The following is a 23,374-nucleotide window of genomic DNA, read 5'->3' as shown; positions in this document are numbered from 1 at the left end:
TGTCTGGCCTTGTTCATTTATCAGTGTGTGTGTGTGCATGTGTGCAGATACGTGTGAATATCCACATGTGCACATGCCATACAAGTACTGGGACTTGAACTTGGGCTTTGTACTCTCTCTTGGCTTTTTCCATTCAAGGCTGGCACTGTAGCCACAATTCTGCTTCTGGCATTTTAACTGTTAATTGGAGAAAAAAGTCTTCCTAGGCTGGCTTTGAACCTTGATCCTCCATACCTCAGCCTCCCAAGTAGCTAGGATTACAGTTATGAGCTAATTTGAAGTTTATCCACATGGCAGTTTGTGTTAATACTTCATTCCTCTGTGTGTGTTGTTGTTGTTGGTTGTGGGGCTTGAACTCTGGGCCTGGGTGCTGTCCCTTAGCTCTTCAGCTCAAGGAGAGCGCTCTACCACTTGAGCCACCACATAACTTCTGGTTTTCTGATAGTTAATTGGAGATAAGAGCCTCACGGACTTTCCTGCCCAAGCCGGTTTTGAATCGTGATCCTTCCTGAGTAGCTAGGATTACAGGCATGAGCCACCAGCACCCAGTTGGGCATATTTATTTACTGTTTATCTATTTCTTCCTCTGCTAGCAGACAGACTCAATGAGAGAACAGAGATCTTTGTCTATACAACTCTCAGAATAGTGTCTCTAATCCTAGCCCCTTAGGAGGCTGAGATCTGAGGATCTAAATTGGGAGCCAGCCCAGGCAAGAAAGTCTATGACGTACTTATCCCTGATTAACCACCCAAAAGCTGGAACTGGGTCTGTGGCTCAAGTGTACAACACCAACCTTGGGTGTATATGGGGTTGGGGGGGGAGCTAAGGGATAGCACCCAGGGCTGAATTCAAGTCCCAGTACTGGTGTGCAAGTGTGCACACACACACACACACACACACACAGAGAATAGTGCCTGTCACATAGTAAGGACTAAATAAATGTTTTCAGAGAGTTGTGAGGATGAAGTGTGACATTGCATATAAGATGTTTACCTGAAGGCTTTGCTTATAGAAAGTGTTAAATAGCAACCATTACCATGATGCATAAGAAGAACTCACCAACATCTTCACTAGGTTCAGCTTCTCTTGTTCCATTCCTGAAGTGTGCTCCCCTCCCTACCCCTCCCCCCCCCCAATCTTGGGGCTGAACTCAAGGACTGGGTGCTGTTCCCTTAGCTTTTTTGCTCAAGGCTGGCACTCCACCACTTGAGTCACAGCTCCCCTTCCAGCTTCTTGGTGCTAAATCAAAAAATATGAGTTTCATGGGCTTCCCCCCAACCCTCCCGGGCTGGCTTTGAACCACAATGCTCAGATCTCAGCCTGGGCCAGGGGGAGCCCTAGCTGACAGTTGTTTTCAACACAGCCCTAGATGATCACTTCTGGACTCTGCCACCTTCAACCCCCCCCCCCGCTCCTCCCAGGAACCGAGCATCTAGGGTTGCTGGGGCCCAAGTTCGAATCCCGCACCACAGCCTACTAGCTGAGCGACCTAGGTCAAGGAACTGCCTCCTGCGGCCTGGGCTGTTCTCCTCCTGGGAAGGGAGTAAGTCATGCCAGTGACCTGAAGGGGATGTTGAGGCACGAAACCCGATCAGGCAGCTGAGGTGCTTGGCCTCTATTTCGACAAACTTCACTTTTCAGTTTCTCAGCAAAGCGTTGGGGCTGTGGAGTTGCGGGAAATCTGGGGGGGGTCCACAAGTCGGGGACACCCTTGGCCACACCTCCTTTACTCTGCAGATCTGGGGGTCTGGTCGGGTCCCCCCGACGCCTCCCAGTACTGGGTGACATTCTAAAGATTCCCGAAGTGAAGGCTCCGGGGTGGGGGTGGGGTGGGGGCGTGGCTTGGCGGAGGGGGCGTGGCCAGGTGCGGCCTAACCCGATTGGCTTCTGCGTGTCACGTGTCCGGCGCCCAGGGTCGGCCCCGCCCTCTCGCTGCGCCGTGGCTGCAGCTGCTCAGCTAACGGGGCCGCGACCAGCGAGCTCGGCGTCCTGCGCGTCCCGCCCCGGTGCGCGTTCGTCCCTCCGTCCGTCCTTCCGTCCTTCGATCGCCCCGCGACAGGACGCTCCACGCGCGGTGAGTGGACCTTCGTGGGGGGGGGTCCCCAGCCAGGGCTGAGTTACAGAGGTCTCCACGTCGGCTGACCCCGTGCCCTTTCCACGCGGGGCTTGGGGAGGGGCGCAACGACCCTGAGTGAGGGGGGGGGGGTGCGGGGTGCCAATGGGGGAGGAGCGGGCCGCGCCCCTGCTGGGGATGGGGGGGAGAGAGGGGCACCGAGGGGGAGCCCCGGCTTTGCTGAGGGTGTGGCCAGAGTAGGGGGGGTGCCTTGCGCTCTCTGCTTCTGATCGTGGGGAGGGGGGACCTGATTGGGGGGTGGGAACTAAGAAACCTTGAAGGTCGGGGGGCGCTGAGGACCCGCAGGGATGGGTGTGACTGAGGCCGAGACTGAGCGTGAAAAGGGACAGAAGATGGCCTGTGTCGGGGTGTGTTGGGCAGGGGGGAACCCCAGGTGCCGTCGGAGGAGGGACCCTCTTGTTGTGCCCACCCCGGGCTCTGCGGGTCCCTCCTGCCACTGGGCTGCGCTTGAAGGAACCTCCAAGGGTTCTTGGCGGGGAGACAAGGATCCCCCCCCACACACACCTTTCTTTCTGTTTTGCTGGAAAGTCTACACCTTCCTCAGAGATCAGAGTCTTCGAGGTCCTTGCAGACATACTTGTTATGGGAGTTGGAATCCAAACCTCAGCTGCATCACCAAAACTTGCTGGGTGACCTTGAGGCTAGTGGCTTTCCCTCTCTGAGCCTCCATTTCCTTCTCCCACGTACCCAGCGAATGACCCCAGCCATTGGTTTCTGTGCAAATGGTTCTGTCAGGTGCCAGGACCCTATTACAGGTTTGAGATTCTTGATCACAGGTTTGGAGTGCCTTGCCTACCCTCGTAGGCCCTGGTAGGAGAAAGGGAAGGGGGAAAGGGGGGGTCCTTTGGGAGGACTGCTCTGGTCCCACTTCCTCTCTCCTTCCTTCCCTCCCTCCCCTTCCTTTTGTTTAAACTCTGGTGGGTTTTCCAAGACAACTCCAAATTTGGACATAGGGCTGCAGGGTTTGTGAAAAGACTCTGGTTTCGTGCAAGAATCTGTCCTTCCTCCCCTCTGCCCTCCTCCCCTCTGAAACTGCCCCTCCCAGCCACACAGGATAGCCTGGCCAGCTAAAGCCCTCACAGATGAGTGTCTGCGACCCTGCTAACCCCTGTGGACAACCCCGGGGGGCCTCATCTCCTGTAAGAAGGAAGACTGCCCTGGGGGTGGGGAAAGCTAGGTTGCAGCTCCTGATGGGTAGGGCAGGGAGAGAGAGGAAGACTTAGACACCCCCGTTTCCCCCTGGGCCCCAAGACAGTCTTGCTGAGCTGGCTGCAGGCCGTGCTTGCCCACGAGTGTTCAGCTGTTTGAAGATTCAGACTTCTGGGAGTTGGGTGTGGCCAGGCTGGGCTGGAGGCGGAGGCCCAAGCCTCCAACCCCCTCCCCCACCTCTGCAGCTGTGGCTGCCTCTCATCCACCTCCCTTGCTCTCCCTACCCTTTGTTTCTGCTATCTCCGCACATCCGTGGTTTCTGGGCAGGTGCTGCAGCTGGGGCCGGGACAGGATGGAGCTCAGAGTGTTGGGAGGAGAGAATTGCCCCTGGAAGGCTAGGCTTCTAGAGCAGGATGGGGGCGGGAAGGGGAGTCTGCAGTGCTGGGTAGCTGCCCAGGGCGGGGAATCTCTGCACTGCAGCACCCAAGAGGGAGCCCTGGGGATGCCCAGGCCTCAGCCCAGCCCCAGCCTCTGCCGTGCACCCCAATCAGCTGGGTGCCCTGGGCACACCCACCTTGTTGGACCCAATTCCTTCTGCCGTGGATGGGTGAGTCCTAGGCTGGGGGCGCCCCAGGCTGCAGCACCCAGCCTCTTTGGAAGACTTCCTGGGTGGGGAAGCTGGCTGAGGATGTGGTCTCTACACTGAATCCTGAGCCTGTGCGCCCCGCCCCCACCAACAGGAAGTGTGAGAGGGCTGGGAAGGATATCTCTCAAGATCCTCATCTTAAGAGATCTGGCTGGTTTTGTCTTCAGCCACTTTCCCTGGGTCCTTTTTTTTTTTCTCCTCCTGGGCTGAGAAATCCCCATTGAGCCTGGCTGTAAGAAGGATGGATGGCCATCCTTGGGGACGAAGGTTTTGTGAGCCTCCGATCTCCCATCAATAAATGATGAACACAAGGCTGGGAAGGTGGCTTAGTGGTAGAGTGCTTGCCTAGCCTGCATGAAGCCCTGGGTTCAATTCCTCAGTACCACAGAGACAGAAGTGGCGCTGTGGCTCAAGTGGTAGAGTGCTAGCCTTGAGCAAAAGAAGCTCAGGGACAGTGCCCAGGCCCTGAGTTCAAGCCCTGTGTGTGTGTGTGTGAGAGAGAGAAAGAGAGAGAGACAGAGAGACAGAGAAATACAGCATGCCACTGATTGCTCTTGTCTGTATGTCTGTAATCCTAGTAACTCTGGAATCCCGGTTCAAAGCCAGCCTGGGCAGAAAAATCCCTGAGACTCTTTTCTCCAATTAACCAATGAATAAAGCTGGAAGTGGAGGTGTGGCTCAAGTGGTAGTGCACCAGCCTTAAGCAAAATAAGAAAGAAAAAAAAGCCAAGCAAGAGCTTGAGGCCCTGAGTTCAAGCTCCAGTAATGGTGTGCGCACACACACACACACACACACACACACACACACACAGAGGTGGCTAAGCCTGGTGTTTTCCTGAGGTGACAAGATGAGAAGCAGATATGAAAGTTGCCTCTTAAGCCGAGCTCTGAATAGAGAAGCAGGTAACCTCAGAAGGGTGGGGTGCTGGAGGAGGCAGGCTACCTGAGCCTCTTTGGCTAGACTGAGGTTCTAGTGCCCTTGAAGGATTCGTCCCAATGCAGTGACCACAGCTATTGACTGAGCCCTTACACCTTGACAGCCCCTGGCTGAACCCTTGATGTGGGCGTCACCGTTATTAGCCCTTTGGGAGGAGTGAAGTCTTCCATGTCCCTCCTGGGTGCATGTCTTCATGTAAGCACTGAGCTTGGTCAGTCCATTCTCACTACCTTGTAACTCTTTGTGGGGGGGGTGGGAGGGCTTGTGTGCGCATGGGCATATGTACCCATGGCTTCTGGGCCTTGAATGGCCTTTTGCTCTTGCTTGGCTTTTTCACTCAAGGCTGCCACTTGAGTCATACCTTTACTTGTGGGTTTTTTTGGTGATCAATTCGAGAAAAAGGTCTCACTGACCTCTTCCTCCCCCCCCCCCCCCCCAACACGTCGGCTGGCGCCCGAAACCCCCCCCCCCCCCCCCCCCCCCCCCACGGCTAGCTTCAAGCCCTGCTCCTCAGATCTCAGCCTCTCTGAATACCTAGGATTACAGGCATGAGTCACTGGGGCTGAGTGGGAGGTGCTACTTTTATCCCTACTTTACACATACAACTAGATACCAAGAGGTAAAATGTGTGTATCCGGGGCCTTTGGCTTCTATCTTAGTTAGTCTGGCTCCAGCATAGAGCCAGCTTTGCTGATCCTCTCCCGATGTGACCTGAGCTGGGATTCAAACCCAGGTCAGACCATTTCCATCACTGGGGCAGCCAGAAGACCTCCCGGGGCCTCGTCCAGCCTGAGATCAATGGTTCCGGGTCAGGAGAGGAAAGACTGCTCTCTAAGAAACCTGAGTGCCTAGAGCTGGGGGGGGAGGGGTGCCCAGGCCCAAGGCCAGGGTGGCATTTACCCTGGCTCCATTAATTGAAACTCGTGGAGGAGAACCATCAGAAAAGGGAAGAGGAAAGGATTTGGTTGGGTTAGTTTTTTGGCTTTGGGGGGGCTTTGTTTGTTTGTTTGGTCGGTCCTGGGGCTTGAACTCTGGGCCTGGGCGCCATCACTGAGCTCTTCAGCTCAAGGTGAGCGCTCTACCACTTGAGCCACAGCGCCACTACTAGTTTTCTCCTGGTTAATTGGAGATCAGAGTCTCACAGACTTTCCTGCCAGGGCTGGCTTTGAACCTCAATCCTCAGATCTCAGCCTCCTGAGTAGCTAGGATTCCGTGAGCCACCAGTGAGTGCCCAGCTTTAGTTTGTTTTTCTTTTCTTTTCTTCTTCTTTTTTTTTCCCCATTTGTTTTGTGTGTATGTACTGGGATAGAATCCCAGGGCCTCATATATGCTGGGCAAGCGTACTGTCACCTGGAAGGATCTAGATTTTATAATCCAAAGCGGGGTGGGGGTACATACACCCTTGGAGAATGATCTTCTGGAAGGTACAGATAGAAACCATCAGACTTTTTATTTTTTGCAATAGTAGAGTTTGAAGTCAGGGCTTTAGCCTTCCTAGACAAGCGCCCCACTAAAGCAAAATCCCTGCTTTAGTTACTTTAGGGATAGGGGTCTCACATCTTTCCTGTGGACTGTACTCTTCCTGTTCACATATTCCTTGAAGCTGGGGTGACAGGCGTACACCACTGTGCCTAGATATTGGTTGAGATGACCGTTTCACGAACTTTTTGCCAAGACTAACTATGAATCATGATCCATTCTCCTCATCGGTGTCTCTCAAAAAAGTGGCTGGTATTCTGAGCCACCAGTTTCAGGCTCCTGTATAACATATACCTTAAAAATGTTTTGTTTTGCTTTTGCTTTGTGCTAGTACTGGGGCTTAATCAGAAACTGTGTGATGTCCCTTAGTTTTTGTTCATTTGCTTTTTGCTCAAGGCAAGCGCTCTACCATTTGAGCCATAGCTCCATTTCTGGCTTGTTCGTGGTTAATTGGAGATAAAGAATCTCAGGGACTTTGCTTCCCTCTGCTAGCTTCAAACCAGGATCCTCAGATCTCAGCCTCCTAAGTAGCTAGGATTATAGGCATAGCACTGACACCCAATTCCTATATGTACCTTTATATATGTACCTATATGTACCTATAAATACCTTATTTAAAAAATATATATATATTGTTTATTGTAATAAATCTTCAGTTTTGTTCTCTTGTTACTAGTAGTTTCTGAGACCCAAAAATAATTGGTAGACTGTTGTGTTATCCTGCCAGCCTTGGGGAGACCCTTGTCAGTCTCTTTTTTCCCTTTCAGCCCTCATATCCTCTGAGTGAACCTGATTTGCTCAGTAGGTTATCTTCAGGTTAATTAGTGATTATCTGCACAGAGATGGGCTGAATACCAAAATTCTTGAGTTATTTGTCTATCCTGGCCATAGAAAGCATAGAAAGAATGAAAACATAGCATGGCTAAATGTGCCTCTTTTTTTTTTTTTTAATTCTGTGACTTTTCCAAGTTACTAAAGAAAGTTTAGTGCATATCATCTGACAATCCTTCAGCACTTCATGCTCTTGCCTGTGAGTAGGGATTGAACCTTTAGGGAATAACAGCAAAGACACATAGACAATATAACTACTCAATAATTTTCCTCCAAAAGGGTAAAAATCAGGACCCACAGTGATATAAAAATGATCTTGTGCTGAGGATTTTATTCTAAGCATTAATCTATGATCAATGCCAGGCAGATGTCAATAACCAGCACTAAACCAGATCGGTAGATCCCTTTTATTGAGAAAAATGTCACTAGAAGCAAAACTGGTTTTTCTACCCGCTGGAGAGGGAAGGCTGTGTACTAGTATTGGAATTACTTTACATACCAGCAGTTAGTTATCTAAAGTTTGCTGACCTGTAATAGCCCAAAAGTAGTGAAAGGCTGTAATTAGATAGTTTCCAGGGTTTTCCTTTGAGTTGAACTTTTAAAGTTTGTAAAAAGTATTGGCGGGCTGGGAATGTGGCTCAGTGGTAGAGTGCTGGCCTAGCATGCATGGAGCCCCAGGTTCGATTCCTCTATACCACCTAACACAGAAAAAGCCAGAAGTGGTGCTGTGGCTCAAGTGGTAGAGCACTAGCCTTGAGCACATAGAGGCTCAGGGACAGAACCCAGGCCCTGAGTTCAAGTCCCAGGACTGTCAAAAAAAAAAAGTATTGGCAGTGCTTGTTTTTAAACTCAAGAGCCTCCCATTTGGTAGGCAGGCGCTCTACCTACTGAGTTACACCCCCCGGCAGGATTTTTCCTTTGAAATACAGATTTCTTTTTGCCTCCAGTTCAGGGAGGCCAGCAGCCTCTATCCAATAGAGGCTGGAGAGAGGTTTCAGGGTTTTGTGGGAGTTCCAAGGAGGGGAAATCACTGCTGGCTTCCTGGAAGAGGTGATCTTTGCATCCTGCAGAGAGGAGTCTCTCACCTGACTGTACTTCAGAATCACCCAGAAAAGTTTTTAGAAATTACCAAAGCCAGATTCTTACCTCAGAACCATCGAATTAGTCTTGGAGCCTGGGCACCATCTTTTGCATTTTTACTCAAAGCTGACACTCAATCACTTGAGCCACCGCTCCCCTTCCAGCTTTTTGCTGGTTAATTAGAGATCAGACACTCAAGGTTTTCCTGCCTGGCTTGGAACTGCTCTCCTTAGATCTCATCCTTTTGGGTAGCTAGGATTACGGATGTCAACCACCCAACTTAGTAAAAACATTTTTTTTCTTTTTCTTTTTTTTGGAGTGGGGAGATGCTGGTCCTATGGCTTTAACTCAAGATCTGGGCACTGTCCCTGAGCTTTTGTGTGCAAGGCTAGTGTTGTACCACTTGAGCCAAAGTTCCACTTCGGGCTTTTTGGCGGCTAATTGGAGATAAAAGTCTCCTGGACTTTCTTGCTTGGTCTGGCTTTGAACCACGATCCTCAGATCTCAGACCTCCTGAGTTGCTAGGATTATAGGCATGAGCTACCAGCAGCAAAAGCATTTTTTTAAGTTGTCTCTTACAGTAATCTCTAAAAACCTCTGGTGTAGGAAATATTGTCCCCATTTTATGGATGAATATACTGAGGGACAGAGCGGGAATCTGGATTGCCTGATACATAGGGTAAGTTAGGAACCAGATCCTTTTTTTTTTTTTGATCACTCATGGGGCTTGAACTCAGGGTCTGGGCACTGTCTTGGAGCTTCTTTTGCTCAAGGTCAGCATTCTACCACTTGAGCCACAGCACAACTTCTGGCCTTTTCTATGGATATGGTACTGAGGAATCGAACCCAGGGCTTCATGCATGCGAGGCAGGCACTCTACCACTGAGCCACATTCTCAACCCAAACCAGATCCTCTTGATGTCCCTCTTGGCCCTGGCTAGGTAGGAACCTATTTGCCCTGGGGTTGTTGAGTCAAGCCATCTGGTGCTGGCTGAGGCCCGGAAAGCCACTTTTCTTCCCTGAGGCACCCCTCGGATGTCTGAGAGGCTGGGGGGACAGGTCCTTCAGGGCCCTCTCATGCTTCTAGAACTTTGGATATGAAATGTCCAGCCAGTTTGAGACATACGGTCCTGTTTGCTCTGGAAAGACTCCAAGGCCTTCGGAGAGCCAAAAGCAGTTTGTAAATGCTTTTGGTGCAATCAGCTCCCAGAGTCCCCAGAGGGGCTGTGGAATGTACTAGAAGGTTGGCTCTGAACCACAGACAGTCTGAACCCCCTAGCTCTGGGGAGAAGCTTGCTTGCCACGTAGGCACTCCCAAAGAGGCCCCTCGTGTGAGCCTCCCCCTCTATCCAGATGGGGGCCTGGGTAGTTTCCAGGCCAAAACACAATGGCCCCATGGTGCAGTTGACGGCCGATAGTGTCCTCTCTCCCTGGTGTCAGAGGGCTTCATTCAGTCTTTCTGATGGCCTTGGAATTTCCTTCCTCTCTGGCCCCAGGCGGGGGGGGGGGGGGGGAACCCCACAGCTGGAGGCCAGCCCCATCCTGGGCAGGATGTCAGCACCCCCCCCACTCTGTGATTGGGGGCTGGTAGTTTCCATTTCCTGGGGAGAGCTTCACTTTTGCAGCTGAGGGCCTCTGGTTGCCAGGACAACAGCCAAGGTTTTCTCAAACTGAGCTGAGCCAAGTGGAGCAGGTTGACCCAGCTGAGCCCAGCGGAACTGCCCCAGGCCACAGGACCTCTGTCCCCCGCCCTCCGCCCTTCACTCTGCAGTCTGATAGCGGTCATGATCGATGATCCATCGATCTTGGGGGAACTAGTCTTCAGGTGATGCAGGCAAATGGCCCAAAGAACAAGGAAGGGCCTGTTCCAGCTCCTTCCACCAACCCCATGAAAGTCCCACATTTGTGCTCCACAGAACCTTGAACTCCAAAGTAGGCAATAAGCCTGGGGTCACATAGGTAATACGCGTGCTCTTCTGCATGTGGCTTGCCGTGCCAAAGACAGCGCAGGGCTGTTCACTGGGATATTTTTTTTTCCTGAAGAGGGGCTGCCGTCCCAGAATTTCCCCTCATAGAACAATGAAACCTATTGAAATGGGTTTGTTTTGGTTTTGTGCCAATACTGAGACTTGAATTCAGGACCTCACGTGCTTACTTGCCTTAAAAAAAAAAACAAAACTCAAGGGCTGGCCATCTACTAAATCAAGCCGTGCTTACACTTCTGGCTTTTTTGGTGGTGGTGGTGGGGGCTTTGGGGGGGGGCGTTGATTGGAGGTAAGAGTCTGCCTAGGCTGGCTTGGAACCCCGAACCTTCAGATCAGCCTTCTAAGTAGCTAGGATTACAGGCAGATAAGCCACCAGTGCTGGCTTCTTATTCACTTTCTCCTTCTTTTTTTGTCGGTTGTGGGGCTTGAACTCAGGGCCTGGGCACAGTCCCTGAGCCTCTTTGTGCTCAAGGCTAGCGCTCTACCACTTGAGCCACAGCACCACTTCTGGGTTTTGAGGGGTTAATTGGAGATGAGTCTCATGGGCACTTTTTGGCCTGGGCTGGCTTCGAACCACGATCCCCAGATGTCAGTCTTCTCAGTAGCTAAGATTATTAAGCATGACTCACCAGCATCCAGCTTCTTATTCATTTTCTGTTTTGTGTGTTGTATCTCCCTGCCCTCATGGCCTTGTCCTATCTAGAAAAATCTAATCTTCACAGTGGCCCACAGGATCCCCCATCCTGTCACTTCTGTCCCTTCCTGGCAATCACACCAAGCGATATGGTCGTGTATTGACACTGCCCCAAGATGAGAGTCCCTGACCCTCCAGCCTGGGGTTCTGCCAGCCGCTCCCCTTGTCTTCCAGTTGCTGCTTGGATCTCCAGAGCCTAGTGGGGTGCCTGGCTGGGTATAGATGGTGGGAAAGTCTCTCTTATCTCTGAGTAACTACCCAAAAAAAGCCGGAAAGTGGAGCTGTGGTTCAAAGTGATAGAAAGCTAGCCTTGAGTACTAAAGCTCAAGGAAGAGTGCTCAGGCCCTGAGTTCAAGCCCCAGGACTGGCCAAAATAAACAGGCTCTGGCCCAAGCTGGACCTCCGTGTGTGTTATAGCCTGGAGGGCTGGAGGCAGCTGGAAGATGGCAGGATGGAAAATAGAGAGAGGGGAGGGAAATGCAGGAATAACACGGAGGTCTCATGACTCTGTTTTTTCTCCACAGTGGCTTCTGTTGAATCAAGATCATGGCCAAGCTAGCACAGGTAAGAGCTCTCTCTGTGGAGGGTTGTTCTTGGCCTCCATGGGTCCTGGGATCCCCCTGGCATCATTAGGCCTACTTCAGAGACCCCCTTCAAAAGCCACACCTCTTTGGAGGCAACTCACCAGTGACAACACATAATACATCAAGCAGAAAAGGATCTAGGTATATTGGCTCACATGACTGACGAGCATGGGACTTCAGGTCTGGCTGGATCCAGGGGTCCAAATGTTAGTCCGGATTCCACTTTCAGGGAGTAGGCTTCCTCTGGGTGGCTTTGTTCTTGAGTCTGTTCTTCCTTGCTGTGCATGCTAGTCACCAGCAGCTCTATTCTGTCTTAGTGAGAAATGGATTCCTAATGCTTTCTGGGGGAATTTCCAGGTGTGTTCGCCTTGATTGGCCCTCTCTCAGAGCCAGATCCCACTGGACCTGTATAGCTCAAGATTTGTTCCCCAGAAAGGGAAATGAATAGTGGGGAGACACAAAGAAAGGAAAGAAGGAAGGAAGGAAGCAAGCAAGCAATAATAGAGGGTCTTTCCCCTTACAGAGTGTTGCACATTAGTACTGGTGCTTGAACTCAGGGCCTGGGCACTGTCCCTTAGGTTATGTGCTCAAGGCTGCTGCTCTACCACTTGAGCCACAGCTCTACTTCCAGCTCTTTGCTGATTCATTGGAGATAAAAGTCCCATGACTCTTCCTACCTGGGTTGGCTTCCAAACATGATCCTCAGATCTCAGCCTCCTGAGTAACTAGGGTTACAGGTGTGAGCCACCAGTGCCTGGCTTCATCCCTGTTTTTTATGACTTGCCACAAAATGAGCTGGGGGCCCAAAGGCTAGCCACAGCTTGGGTGCAACACTTTGGCATCTGAAAATAGCCCCATATCTTTCCCCCTTCCCCGGCTGCAGAGCATGCTCTGCCCCAGACCTCTCCCACTCACTCCAGGCAGAACTCCAGACACAGCTTTGCTGTTCTGTATTTCCCGGATTGCTTCCTAAGGGGCTTTGGTATTGTAAGGTTCTAGATGACTCACATATACAGGTCAACCAGGGAGAGACCAGAGGGGTCAGGGAGTAAAATATAGAGCTATGGACTCCAAGGCCAACACTCGGGCTAGTGTCTGTTTGTCTGACCCGTGCTTATTATTATCATCAAACCAGGGGCTAATAGACATCCTTGCAAGCAAGTTCTAGGGTGGCAGGGCCTTTAGGGTCCCCTCCCTTGGGACAAGTCTTCCAGCAAGCTCAAGTTGATATCTAAGCCACGCGCCGATGGCTCACACCTGTAATCCTAGCTTCTCAGGAGCCCGAGATCTAAGGATTGAGATTTAAAGCCAGTCAAAGCAGGAGAGTCCACAAGACTTTTTTTTTGGGGGGGCTTGAACTCTGGGCCTGGGTGCTGTCCCTCAGCTCTTCAGCTCAAGGCTAGTGCGCTACCACTTGAGCCACAGCGCCACTTCCGTTTTTTCTGGTGGTTTATTGAAGATAAGAGTTCCTCAGCTTTTCCTGCTCGGGCTGGCTTTGAACCACGATCTGCAGATCTCAGCCTCCTGAGTAGCTAGGATGACAGGTGTGAGCTACTGGTGTCCAGCTCCCACAAGACTTTTTTTTTGGGGGTCCGGTCGTGGGGCCTGAACTCTGGGCCTGGGCGCTGTCCCTCAGCTCTTCAGCTCAAGGCTAGCGCTCTACCATTTGAGCCACAGCGCCACTTCCGGCTTTTTTCTTTTTGCTTATGTGGTGCTGAGGAATCGAACCCAGGGCCTCAGGCATGCAAGGCAAGCGCTCTACCACTGAGCCACCTTCCCAGCCCCCGTAAGACTCTTATCTCTAATGACCCACCAAAAAAGCTGAAAGCAGAGGTATAGAGGACAAGCCTTGAGAGAAAAAGCTAAGGAACAGTGTGTCCAGGCCCTGAGTTCAAGCCCCAGTGCCAGCACAAATATAAAATAAAATAAAATCGTTGGTATCTACCACCTCCAATTATTAGCTCTGTTTCTAGTGGCCACCCTGTGCCATACACATGTCCCTGTGCAGACACGCTTACATGTTCACGCAATGCTCCCTTTTCTGGAGTCCGTTTACTCTGGTTCCTTCTCACGAGGTACCAGCTCTGTGGTCTAGTTCACCAGGACTGAAATGCAGGGTTGAAATGCAGTGAGGAACCAAACCACTTTAAGAGCAGGACAAGGACCAGGCTCACGCCTATCATCCTAGCTACTCAGGAGGCTGAGATCTGAGGATCACGATTCAAAGCCAGCCCATGCAAGGAAAGTTCATGAGACTCTTACCTCCAAATGAGCCACCAGAAAACCAGAAGTGGCGCTGTGGCTCAAGTGGTAGAGCTCTAGCCTTGAGTTAAAGAGCTCAGGGACAGCAGCACCCAGCCAGGCCCAGAGTTCAAGCCCCACAACCAACCAAAAAAAAAAAAAAAAAGAGCAGGAAAAGAGAAGACAGATGACCGTACCTGGGACACTGGGAACTTACAAAGAAAGATCTACAGAAGGTTCCACCAGGGTAGCTAGAGTCCCAGTACAGGTGGCCCTCCCTGGGGCAGCTGCTGCCACCGTGTTCTGGGTGTGGCTTCAGCCTACAGAGCGCCAGGGCCTAGGCTGCTCACCAGCTGGCACCAAGACCTGCTGAATATTTCAGGTGGAAAGTCCCTTGTCCTCCTCCCCCACCCTCCATCATGTCTACCTGCAGCCAAGATCCCTTCTGCCAAGAGACGGGACAGGCTAAGGAAAGACCCAGCCATCCACGAGGGGAGCACTCTCCACATTGGGGGGGGGTGAGGAGGACTGTCACTGGGCCCAGATGATTGTCTCTACATGTGACCAATGCTAAGAAACTCAGCCCTTCTTGCAGCTACCATGGTATTCTGGGTAACAGCTGTGGCGGGAGATTATTAGGGGGTTAGATGTAAAGTTCCAGCATGGACATTGGTTGTCTTCCTGTCCACTGAACTCTTGGTGACAGTACCTGGTCATCTCTGAGTGGCACGTGGGCTGGGTCTGGTACCTGCCTCTCTGGGGGTCCCGAGATCAGATTGTCTGTCTGTGCCAAGCTGGCTTTAGGAATGTCCAAAAATGAGGCATGGGGACCCTTAGCACAGGGCAACACAAGTTCCCTGCAAGGTGCCACCGTCCAGTGTTTGGCCTGTGACTCCTTCCTTCCCTGCCCAGGGCCTGATCTGGTTGCAGGAGATTTGTGGATGGTGGGAAGAAGGCTGTGTCACTTTCTAGTCACGCTGGCCTTTGCAGAACTTTAAATAGCAGCCCAGCGCCCACGCACGCCTCTGCAGACATAAAGGGAACAGCAGGCTCTTGCTCCTTGAAAGTGAATGTGTGGGTCACCCCACCCCCATGCCCTGCAGCTACTTGGTCCGAGAATCCTTTTCTGCCTCTACCATCCCCCAAGCAGAATTTGGCCCTGGCTCATTAACCTTGCTTCTATCACAGATAGTTGTTACTTGCTTTGTTGGGATTTATGGGCTCCCCCCCCCCAATCAAATGCTATCTCTGCAGCTCTCTGCTATACTCCTCCTGAACCCTGTGTTTCTTAGTGCCATGGCTGATCCGCAGGTTCCTGCCACCTCTGTGAACCCATTGTCCATTCAGGTTTAGATCTGATGTCTTAGTCTACCTCTCCTGGCCTCCAGAGACCTTTGTCAGCTTGTCCTTAAATGCTGGTTCACGGCTTGGTTTACTCAACTGGCCCTACAGAGACAGACAGCTCTTATTTCTGCATTGAACTTGGGGGACGGGTGGGGGGGCGTGGAGCTCTGGCTTTGGATCCCCTGAGTAAATTGGCAGCTGCAAGGCTTGTGGGGCACAGGGGATAAGGTCTGGGGTCTCGGTGGCTTTTTTATTAGTTGGGGGTTGAACTTAGGGCCTGGGTGCTGTCCCCAAGCTCTTCAGCTCAAGGTAATGCTCTACCACTTGAGCCACAGTGCCACTTCTGGTTTTCTGGTGGTTAATTGGAGATAAGAGTCTCACTGACTTTCCTGCCTGGTCTGGCTTTGAACTGTGATCCTCAGATCTCAGCCTCCTGAGTAGCTAGGATTACAGGAGTGAGCCACTGGTGCCTGGCTTTGGGTGGCTTCTTTAAGTGGCTTCGCCTCTCTGCCTTTGCTTCTCTTGGCTTGGCTTAGCTCAAGCAGCTGCTAAAATAATCACTGGAGTGTAGGGCAAAGGGCTTTTGAACTGTGAGTGCATGAAAATAAAAGAGCCAGTGTCTCACGCCTGTAATCCTAGCTAGCTACTCAGGAGACTGAGATCTGAGGATTGCAATTCAAAGCCAGACCAGGAAGGAAAGTCCCTGAGAGACTCTTATCTCCAATAAACCACCAAAAGTGCCACAGGAAGTGGCACTGTGGCTGAATAGCTGAGGGACAGTGCTCAGGCCCAGAGTTCAAGCCCCATGACCGACAAAAAAGAAAAAAGAAAAGAAAAGGGGTTCTTGTGGGTCTCACAGGATCATTTTCATACCTTCCAGCCAGCCAGATGTTTATCCTCTTTCCTGGGGGTGGCCAGGGCTGTGGATCTTGGCCACACCACCCTCCATGGAGAAATGGCATTGTCCTTGTAAGTTGAAGCAAGTAGATTCAGAGATTCACCTACACCTTTCCCTGGAGTTATGTGAACAGTATTTGTTTTTGTTTTTGGGTCCGATCGTGGGGCCTGAACTCTGGGCCTGGGTGCTGTCCCTCAGCTCTTCAGCTCAAGGCTAGCGCTCTACCACTTGAGCCACAGCTCCACTTCCGGCTTTTTTCTTTTTGCTTATGTGGTGCTGAGGAATCGAACCCAGGGCCTCAGGCATGCAAGGCAAGCGCTCTACCACTGAGCCACCTTCCCAGCCCCAGTATTTGTTTTTTCATTCATTTTGTTTTGCTCTTTTGGTGGTATTAGGACTTGAATTCAGGCATCTGAAAGCCTAGCCATGCCCCTCCCCCAGTATTCTCCCTCCTTCCCTCCCCCCTCCCTCCCCCTTCCTTCCTTTCTTCCTTCCTTTCTTTCTTTCTCTCTTTCTCTTTTTTTTTTTTTGTCATGGGGTTTGAATTCAGGGCCTGGGTGCTGTCCCTAAAATTGTTGTTTTTGTTTTTTTTTTTACTCAAGACTAGCTCTCAGGCTGGGAATGTGGCTTAGTGGTAGAGTGCTTGCCTACCATGCATGAAGCCCTGGGTTCGATTCCTCAGTACCACATCAACAGAAAAAGCCACGCATGGCACTGTGGCTCTAATGGTAGAGCAAAAGCAGCTCAGAGACAGTGCCCAAGACCTGAGTTCAAGCCCCAGGACTGGCAAAAAAAAAGACTAGCGATCAACCACTTTGAGCCATATCTCCAGTTCTGTGTTTTTTGGTGGTTGATTGAAGAGCTTCAACGAAGCCAGGAATTGGTGGCTCACACCTGTAGTCCTAGCTTCTCAGGAAACTGAGATATGAGGATTCTGGTTCAAAGCCATTCTGGCAGGACTTTTATCTTCAATTAACCACCAGAAAACCAGAAATGGTGCTGTGGCTCAAAATGGTAGAGTGTTAGCCTTGAGCAAAAAGAGCTCAGGGACAGTGCCCAGGCCCAGAGTTCAAGCCCCCATAAGTCGGGGGGGGGGCAGGGTAAGGGGGAGGAATTGAGGTTCAATTAACTTTTCAGCCTCCTGAGTAGTTAGGATTATAGGCGTGAGCCACCAGTTTCATACTTTTTCTTTCTTAAATTTGCTTTTCAAATAGGGTTTTCTGCTTTTGCCGGGGTCAGTTCTGAACGTTGATCCTCCTATCTCTGCCTCCTGAGTAGCTGGGATTACAGGTGTGAGCCACCTCACCTAGCTCAGTACTTGGTTTTCTCAGAGGAAAGGAGCTCAGCCTTGATTTGTTCCAGCAGTCCAGACCCAAGGTCAACATGTGACCCTCTGCCTTTCTTTCCACAGGGTGCCAAGTACCGAGGCTCTATCCACGACTTCCCAGACTTCAATCCCAATCAGGATGCCGAGGCTCTGTACACCGCTATGAAGGGCTTTGGTAGGTTTTGCAGGAAGGAGGCTTCATTGGAGTTTGCCTGTGCTTGCTAAAAGTGTGGGCATAGCCCAGAGCCTGTTCCTGTTGGTGGAAAGGGCATGAGACAGTGAAATGTCCTGTGGTTTTCATTTGTTTGCGAAGTTAAGGATTGAGCCCAGTACCTCATGCACTGGGTTTTCTGCCACCAAGCTGTGCCCCCCCCCATAATAACCTTATTCATAATAAAGCATTTGGGGCCAAGGCTGGAAATGTGGCTTAGTGGTAGAGTGCTTGCCTAGCATGCGTGAAGCCCCGGGTTCGATTCCTCAGTACCACATACACAGAAAAAGCCAGAAGTGGTGCTGAGGCTCAAGGATAGTACACAGGCCCTGAGTTCAAGCCCCAGGAGTGGCAAGAAATAAAACATTTGGGGCCAACAGTAAATCATAAAGGATATTGGAAGCCTTCTCCACAGCCCCTACTCTACTCCTCTCCCCATTTCCAGGAAAGTGAGGGCCTTCTTGGTGTACTTGAAAATCATCTTGGTCGGCCCCTCCCCATAGCTCCCCCTGCCTTTGTTCAGGGTAACTGCTACCCTGGCTTCCGTGCTTATTGCTTTCTTCTTTAGAGACATGGCATTTTCTTTTCTTTTTATTCTTTTTGGCTAGTTCTAGGGGCTGGAACTCTGGGTCTGGGCGTTGTCCCTGAGCTCCTTTTGCTCAAGGCTAGCATCCTACCACTTGAGCCACAGCGCCACTTCCAGCTTTTTCTGTGATTCATCAGAGATAAAAGTCTCAGGGACTTTTCCTGCCCAGGCGGGCTTCAAAGCTTGATCCTCAGATCTCAGCCTCCTGAGTAGCCAGGATGAAAGGTCTGAGCTACCACTGGCACCTGGCTGATACCTAAGTTATGCTCAGATTGTAAGATCCTAGACAAGTCCTTGCCCCTCACTTTCCTTCCTTGTACTATAATCCCTTTCAATGAGGACTTAAGAGACCTCATTGGCCCCAGGGCTCTGACGAGGAAGCAGCCTGAGAGGGCTTCCTGGAGGCGGTGTGGGCTCACGACGATCATCTCCCCTCTTCCAGGCAGCGACAAGGAGGCCATACTGGAGCTGATCACCTCCCGGAGCAACAGGCAGAGGCAGGACATCTGTCAGAGCTATAAGTCTCTCTATGGCAAGGTAACCATGGCAACCAAGGGCAGAGAGGGTGAGGGTCAGCCCCCACGCTGGCCCTTCAGCCTCAGAACCTGCCCTGGCTCTTTCTCTTCGTGTAGTCTGACCTAAGGCTAGAGCACCTGCTACATCCGGGGCTCTGTGCTGGTGTTAGGGCACCACTGGGAAAATTCCCAGATTGTAGCGGGGGAGTACGGTAGACAGGGAAGCAGTCAGGGGTAGGAAGGGTGCTGTGCTGGGACTTGAACCTGCGTGACCCATTTGATGAATGACTGGGTGGGTGACTGACGTCCCTAGGGTGGGCTTTCAGGGATAACAGCGTGTACACCTGCAGCAGGTGACTCAGGGCCCATCACCTAAGGCCTTGGGGCCTGTACCTGTGCCATGAGCCCCACCTCTTCCCCACCCTCAGGACCTCATTGCAGACTTGAAGTACGAACTGACCGGGAAGTTTGAGCGGCTCATCGTGGGCCTGATGAGGCCACTTGCCTATTGTGATGCCAAGGAAATCAAAGATGCCATCTCGGTGAGTAAGCATGAGGGCGAGTTTGGGGCTTGGGGGCCAGGGTATGGGTAATGAGGGCTTCTAGGGCTCTCCAACAGGCATCTGCTGGGCCCAGACCTCCACAACAGATGACATCATGCTTCTAGAGGCAGCCCGTCCCACAGGGCTTACCTGTCTATTCTAGACAGCCAGCTGTGGACAGATGTGTGACACAGACTCCACAAGACCTTGGCCTTGACCCAGGAGTTTATACTTCTGAGGAAAGCAGGGTGTGGTATTGAAACCCCTCTGTTAGCAACTATGTGAAGATTAAACAAAACAGGACAAAAATACAGTGTCCGGGGTGCCCTGAAGAGAGTCATCAGGGAAAAATCCCAGGCCCTAGAGCGGCCTTAGAGAATGTCTGAGGATAATTTAGGGAATGCCTGGGGAACAGATTTTTTGGGGGACATTTGAGATCTTGTCATGCTCAACAGCTTGGATGGGCTGGGATTTGGCAAGTAGGAGAGTGGAGTCGTGTTAGGATGAGAGGAGGGACTTGGGGGGGGGGGATGGGGTGTTCACGCATGCGCTGTCTGCAAGGAAAAATGGGGGAAGGTGAAAAAGCTCGTGATGTCTTGGCTGGGATAGAGCTCAGGGATAGATCACCTGGCCCCTGAGCTCCATCGTCAGTCCCGCAGGATCTGTAATTAAAAGCCCTTGGTTCGGATCCTGCACTTGGCAGTCAAAGAGCCGTGGTCACTGCTGGCATTGGGTTATCAACATGAGTGCAGTTCAGAAGCAGAGAGAGCAGCCGTGTGAGCTTACCGCCTCCTTAGCATCCCTCAGCAGCTACGTGAGCAACTAAGCCTAAGAACCGCTCTGCTTTGCACAGGAGAAAACCAAGGCCCATGGGGCTGGGAAGGTGGCTCAGTGGTAGAGCGCTTGCCTCGCATGCATGAGGCCCTGGGTTCGATTCCTTAGCACCAAATAAACAAAAAAATCCAGAAGTGGGCGCTGTGGCTCAAGTGGTAGAGCGCTAGCCTTGAGCTGAAGAGCTAAGGGACGGTGCCCAGGCCCAGAGCTCAAGCCCCAAGACCAACAAAAAAAAAAAAAAAAGGAAGAAAAAGAAAAGAAAACTGAGAGGAAGTGGCGCTGTAGCTCAAGTGGTAGAGCGCTCGCCTTGAGCTGACGAGCTGAGGGACAGCGCCCAGGCCCAGAGTTCAAGTCCCACAACCGACCCAAAAAAAAAAAGAAAACTGAGGCCCAGGAAAAGTCTCTGTTTAAAAAAATTGTATTGGGGGGCTGGGAAGGTGGCTCAGTGGTAGAGCGTTTGCCTTGCATGCCCGAGGCCCTGGGTTCGATTCCTCAGCACCACATAAGCAAATAGAAAAAAAGCCAGAAGTGGTGCTGTGGCTCAAGTGGTAGAGCCTTGAGCTGAAGAGCTGAGGGACAGCACCCAGGCCCAGAGTTCAGGCCCCATGACTGGACCAAAAAAAAAAAAAAATTGTATTGGTACTGGTTTCTGTCAAGGCTGGTGCTCTACCACTTGAGCAAGACTTCCATTTCCCCCTTTTCACTGGTTAATTGGATGTAAGAGTCTCAGGGGCTTTCCTACTCAAGCTGGCTTTGAATTTTGACCCTGAGATCTTTTTTTGGGGGGGGGAGGGTCCGGTCGTGGGGCCTGAACTCTGGGCCTGGGCCTGGGCGCTGTCCCTCAGCTCTTCAGCTCAAGGCTAGCGCTCTACCACTTGAGCCACAGCGCCACTTCCGGCTTTTTTCTTTTTGCTTATGTGGTGCTGAGGAATTGAACCCAGGGCCTCGGGCATGCAAAGCAAGCGCTCTACCACTGAGCCACCTTCCCAGCCCCATGATCCTGAGATCTTAACCACCTGAATACCTAGGAGGACAGAGGTGAGCTACCAGTGCCTGGCAAGATTGTATTTTAATTTTTTTAATTTATTTTTTTGTCAGTCGTGGGGCTTGAATTCTGGGCCTAGGCGCTGTCCCTGAGCTCTTCAGCTCAAGGCCAGTGCTCTACACTAAGATTATATTTAAAAAGTCACAAGAAGCTGGGTGCTAGTAGCTTATGCCTGTAATCCTAGCTTACTCAGGAGGCTGAGATCTGAGGATCACAGTTCAAAGCCAGCCCAGGCAGGAAAGCCTGGGATACTTATTTCCAAGTGTGGCTCAAGTGGTAGAGCACTACTCTTGAGCAGAAAAAGCTCAGCAACAGTGTCCAGGTCCTAAGTTCAAGCTCCAGGACACACACACACACACACCCAGGCCACACACACACACACACACCCCAGGCCACACACACACACACACACACACACACACACATACACATAACCCAGGCCGCTGTATGACCCTCTATCTTCATGTGCCCCTTTTCTCTTAGGGAGCCGGCACAGATGAGAAATGCCTCATTGAGATCTTGGCTTCTCGGACCAATGAACAGATCCACCAGCTGGTGGCAGCGTACAAAGATGGTAAGATGATGGGAGGGAGATCCTTGCTCAGGATCTTTGCACGTGAAATGAAGGTGATTGTGGGGTGGAGCCACTGAGACTGGCCACACCCCCTGTCCTCCCCTCCCTTTGACACCACCCATCTGTCCATGGGTCCAATAAGTACTCTGTGTGGGGTGTGGGATATGTATCTGCCATGTATCTGGGTTTGGGGACTTGTGACAAATACCTGATCACTTTGGTGGGGGGTCAGCAAGAATCCCGGGGGCCTCTGGGGATGAGGCTAGAGTTTGTGTGTCCTCCTGCAGCCTATGAGCGAGACCTGGAGTCTGACATCATTGGCGACACTTCCGGCCACTTCCAGAAGATGCTCATCGTCCTGCTCCAGGTGGGTACAGGGCGTTCCTGGGCCCCTCCACAGAGCTGCCTTGCAGAGAGGCTCCGGGGGGCCAAGGGGCCCTTGTCCCTGATGCTTTGGCAGGTGGATGATCTGATGTGAGTCCTTTCGTATTGTGTCTTCCTTCCCTCCCCTCCGCTCCCCTCCACACACTGCTGTGTTCGCTGGAGCCTGAGAGGTTGTTCTGAGGATCTAGGCTCAGGTACCTCTCCTCCGCTTGCTCAGGCTGCCTTCTTAGAGGCATTCACAGCTGGGCTGGGCTCCCTCCCAGCCCCCCAAGGGGCCATCACCAAAGGGGCTCTGAGGGGGCTGAAGAATTCTTTGGTTATCTCTGGGCAAATTCAGCCTGCCACACTGGAGTTTTTTTCTTCATGTTTTCCCATACATGTGCACCTCTGTCCCAGGAAGCAAGGACCCGGGTTGGCCCCTTTGAGCAGCGTCCTGTTTCTCTGTGTCCTCTATTGGATGGGGCTCGGGGCCTGAGCGGAGCAATAGCAGCATCAGGAGGGTCTGCGCCTTTGGGGCTGTGCACTCAGACCTGTGACTCAAGACCCAGATTGTCCTTGGGAAAATCTTCCTGCAAACGTGCCAGCCCTTTGCCTTGTGGCACTGTTGTCATAGGCGCTGCCATCCAGATCTCCAGTCCTGGCTTCCGAGATGGCCTCAGTGTTACAGCCTAGAGAAACACCTGGGAGACCCTGGCTATGCCCGGTTTGGTTGTGGCCCTGAGAATAACTGGGCATCCGAGGAGAGAGATCATTGTATGATTCTCTAGGAATCAGATGCCTTTTTTTTTGTCAGTCATGGGGCTGGAACTCAGGGCCTGGACACTGTCCCTGAACTCTTTTGCTCAAGGTTAGAGCTCTACCACTTTGAGCCACAGGACTATTTCTGGTTCATTGGAGATCAGAGTCTCACAGGGACTTTTCTGCTTGGACTGGCTTTGAACTGGGATCTTCAGATCTCAGCCTCCTGAGTAGCTAGGATTATAGGCGTGAGCCACTGGCACCTGGCTTGTTTTTTTTTTTGTTTGTTTGTTTTTTGGCCAGTCCTGGGGCTTGAACTCAGGGCCTCTGCCCTGTCCCTGACTTTCCTTTGCTCAAGGCTAGCACTCCACCACTTGAACCACAGTGCCTCTTCCGGCTTTTTCTATTTATGTGATCCTGAGGAATCGAACCCAGGACCTCATGCATGCAAGGCAGGCACTCTACCACTGAGCCACCTGCCCAGCCCAGATGCCATTCTTAATCCCACGGCAGCTAAGTGTTTCTCCTGACCCAGACACCTCGCGCCACCGCTGCTGTTCACCTCTGCACCACCAGGATTTCTCTTCTCTGCTCCAGCACTGGCTCCCAGGCTCT

At 51.7% G+C, this 23,374-nt stretch overlaps 1 protein-coding gene across 2 annotated transcripts in view; it reads left to right on the top strand.

Annotated features, from left to right (window-relative positions):
- Positions 1-1,949: 1,949 nt before the first annotated feature.
- The window catches only part of Anxa6 (annexin A6), a 49,234-nt gene continuing 27,809 nt past the window's right edge, over positions 1,950-23,374 (top strand). For both annotated transcript variants that reach the window (XM_013033814.1, XM_013033813.1), the window contains exons 1-7: positions 1,950-2,075; positions 11,461-11,500; positions 17,415-17,505; positions 18,570-18,664; positions 19,071-19,184; positions 21,547-21,637; positions 21,925-22,004. In XM_013033814.1, coding sequence (XP_012889268.1) covers positions 11,483-11,500; positions 17,415-17,505; positions 18,570-18,664; positions 19,071-19,184; positions 21,547-21,637; positions 21,925-22,004 — 489 coding nt within the window. In that variant the 5' untranslated portion in view covers positions 1,950-2,075; positions 11,461-11,482. The remainder of the gene's footprint in view (positions 2,076-11,460; positions 11,501-17,414; positions 17,506-18,569; positions 18,665-19,070; positions 19,185-21,546; positions 21,638-21,924; positions 22,005-23,374) is intronic.

The sequence above is a fragment of the Dipodomys ordii genome, unplaced genomic scaffold (assembly GCF_000151885.1).
Source record: "Dipodomys ordii isolate 6190 unplaced genomic scaffold, Dord_2.0 Scaffold177, whole genome shotgun sequence".
Lineage (NCBI taxonomy): Eukaryota > Metazoa > Chordata > Mammalia > Rodentia > Heteromyidae > Dipodomys > Dipodomys ordii.
Note: the sequence above shows the minus strand (reverse complement) of the source record. Positions and strands in the feature narration are given on the sequence as shown.